Source organism: Phoxinus phoxinus (genome assembly GCF_949152265.1).
Source record: "Phoxinus phoxinus genome assembly, chromosome: 9".
NCBI lineage: Eukaryota > Metazoa > Chordata > Actinopteri > Cypriniformes > Leuciscidae > Phoxinus > Phoxinus phoxinus.
This window is the reverse complement of record NC_136884.1, coordinates 477501-480000: the sequence shown is the minus strand read 5'-3', so window position 1 is coordinate 480000 and position 2500 is coordinate 477501. Positions and strand designations below refer to the sequence as shown.

The following is a 2500-nucleotide window of genomic DNA, read 5'->3' as shown; positions in this document are numbered from 1 at the left end:
CAAGTGCAAGAAAACACTCGGCATTCAGGTGAAGTAAAAAAATTTGACCGAAATGACCGAAGAGTTTCTGTTATTGCTCTAGATCTGTTCTAGAAGAGTTCAGTCTTTAAAGGCCAGAAATCTGCACTTCAGCTTCACAGTTTTATTCATATCTATATTCTGAAGATGTGTCCGTAAATCAATATTCCTGATTATATAAGACAACAATACTGAGGAAGGACATGTGCATTAACTCACACACACACACACACACACACACACACACACACACACACACACACACACACACACACACTCACACTCACACTCACACTCACACTCAAACACACACACACACACACACACACACACACACACACACACTCACACTCACACTCAAACGCATACTCGCAGACACTCAAACACATACACACACACTCTCTTTCTCTCTCTCACACACACACACACTCAAACAAACACACACACACACACTCAAATGCACGTGCACACACACACACACACACTCAAATGCACACACACTTTCACACACACACACACACACACACACACACACACACACACACACTTTTACACACACGCACACTCTCTCTCTCTCACACACACTCAAATGCACACGCACACACACACACACTCTTTCTCTCTCTCTCACACACACACGCACACACTCTCTTTCTCTCTCTCTCTCTCTCTCTCTCTCACACACACACACACACACACACACACACACACACAGTTAGATTGTGTTGTTAGTCATTAATCAGATGTTTCATCAGTGAAGGTGTTTCTGAACACCAGGACCTTTAAGTGGATCCAGATGAACCTGAGATGTGTTACGTCAGGAGTCACACACACACACACACACACGGATCTCTGATGAGCGAGAGAACTCACGTCTATTTCTGTTCTGTGTTCAAGCGTCAGACAGCAGCGAGAGGACCTGAAGGAGGACACCCACACACAATCATTATCTCAGACAGAACACACACTCTCTCTCTCACACACACACACACACACACAGTTGGATGTTTGTTTTTAAATGTTTCTTGTTTCGGAACGTTCAGATTCAAAAGTAACGTTCCATAATGTTTGAAGAATGATACGATGTTGCTGTTCCCGTAAACTGGACGTTCAGAAATAAGTTAATGGAAGCATTTGAGAAACGTTCTTAGAATTTAATTTAATTTAATAATTTTGATTCAAATGCACTGAATTGGGCATTAAACAACTTCTTCCTCTAGAACTCACTCAGTATGAGCATTAAATGTGTAGGATTATTGTATTATATATCTAATAATTATAATTTCATATCTGTCTCTGTCTCTGCTCAGCTCTGGTGGTTCGGTTCCTGACCAAGAGATTCATCTGGGAGTACGACCCGACACTCGGTGAGAAACACACACACACACACACACACACACACACACACACACACACCGCAACACTTCACACACTCTCCTCTCTAGTGTCGCATATCGAGAGAAGCGCTCAAGAACACATGTGGGCGGGGCTTGACTGGATGGTTGTGGTTTGCTATTGGCTGATGTCATGTGAGTGACATGTTGCCCCGCCCACATCATCAGAGAAGAGATCCTGATTCAAGATTACGAGGCATGTCGTGTCACATGACCTCTTGACGGATGACCTTTGACCTCAGCAAATGTATCAAAAAATGTAGTAATAGCCTATATTCTTTCTTTTTTCCCTACACACAGTGTGAATATGTGTGTTATTGCGTTTCAAATAGGGCCAGTGTATAGGCTACTCCTACGCTTACGTTTTTAAGGGCCTCCTGATGTTTTTGTTATTGTATTTTCAATATTATAGAGGCTATTATTTGTGCATAAACATATCTGGTTATAGTAAACATACGGTTTGCTTGAAAACAACATATTTTGTCATCCTCGCTGCAAACTTAGAGCGATAATATCATTAAATGTGTGCCTAAAAAAAGCCTAAAATATGTGTTTTCCTGGGACAAGCTTTAGGAGCCACAGGGTCTTTGAAGAGGGAAATAGAGGCGGTGAAGGTCATGTGACGAATATAGAATATAAACGGATGAAAACGTCTGTTATGAACACACTCTTCATTCATCAGAGCGTTCTGCACATTCCTGCCCGTCGAGCGTAATTGAGTCCAGCGCCTGATGAATAAAGAAGATTCATGTCCTGTCCTCAGATTAAACCAGTGCAGAGCTGAGCGCTTAGTGGAAATCAAACGGTGTTCAGGGATACTGGATCCTGATTGGCTGAGCAGCGTCTCTAAGCTCCGCCCTCAAACACTGTAGTGTATCTGAGACTGGAAGAGTTTGGTTCGTGTTGTTCGTGTCGAGAAGACGCTGTTCTCTGAGATTGAGACGGTGAAACCCACGCCATCGTTACGGTTCGTATCACTGTGATCAAGAGCTGAGATCCAGATATGATAATGACCAATCACAGCAGAGCAGCTCTCAGAGAGGCGGAGCTTAGAGAGACTGAATCTGACCAATCACAGCAGAGCAGCT

The 2500-nt window shown here is 43.0% G+C and overlaps 1 protein-coding gene across 1 annotated transcript in view; it reads left to right on the top strand.

Moving 5' to 3' along the window:
- Positions 1-2500, top strand: part of rerg (RAS-like, estrogen-regulated, growth inhibitor) — a 16338-nt gene that overhangs the window by 11026 nt on the left and 2812 nt on the right. Inside the window, exon 3 of the mRNA XM_079622791.1 lies at positions 1329-1385. Within this exon, the coding sequence (XP_079478917.1) occupies positions 1329-1385 (57 nt within the window). The remainder of the gene's footprint in view (positions 1-1328; positions 1386-2500) is intronic.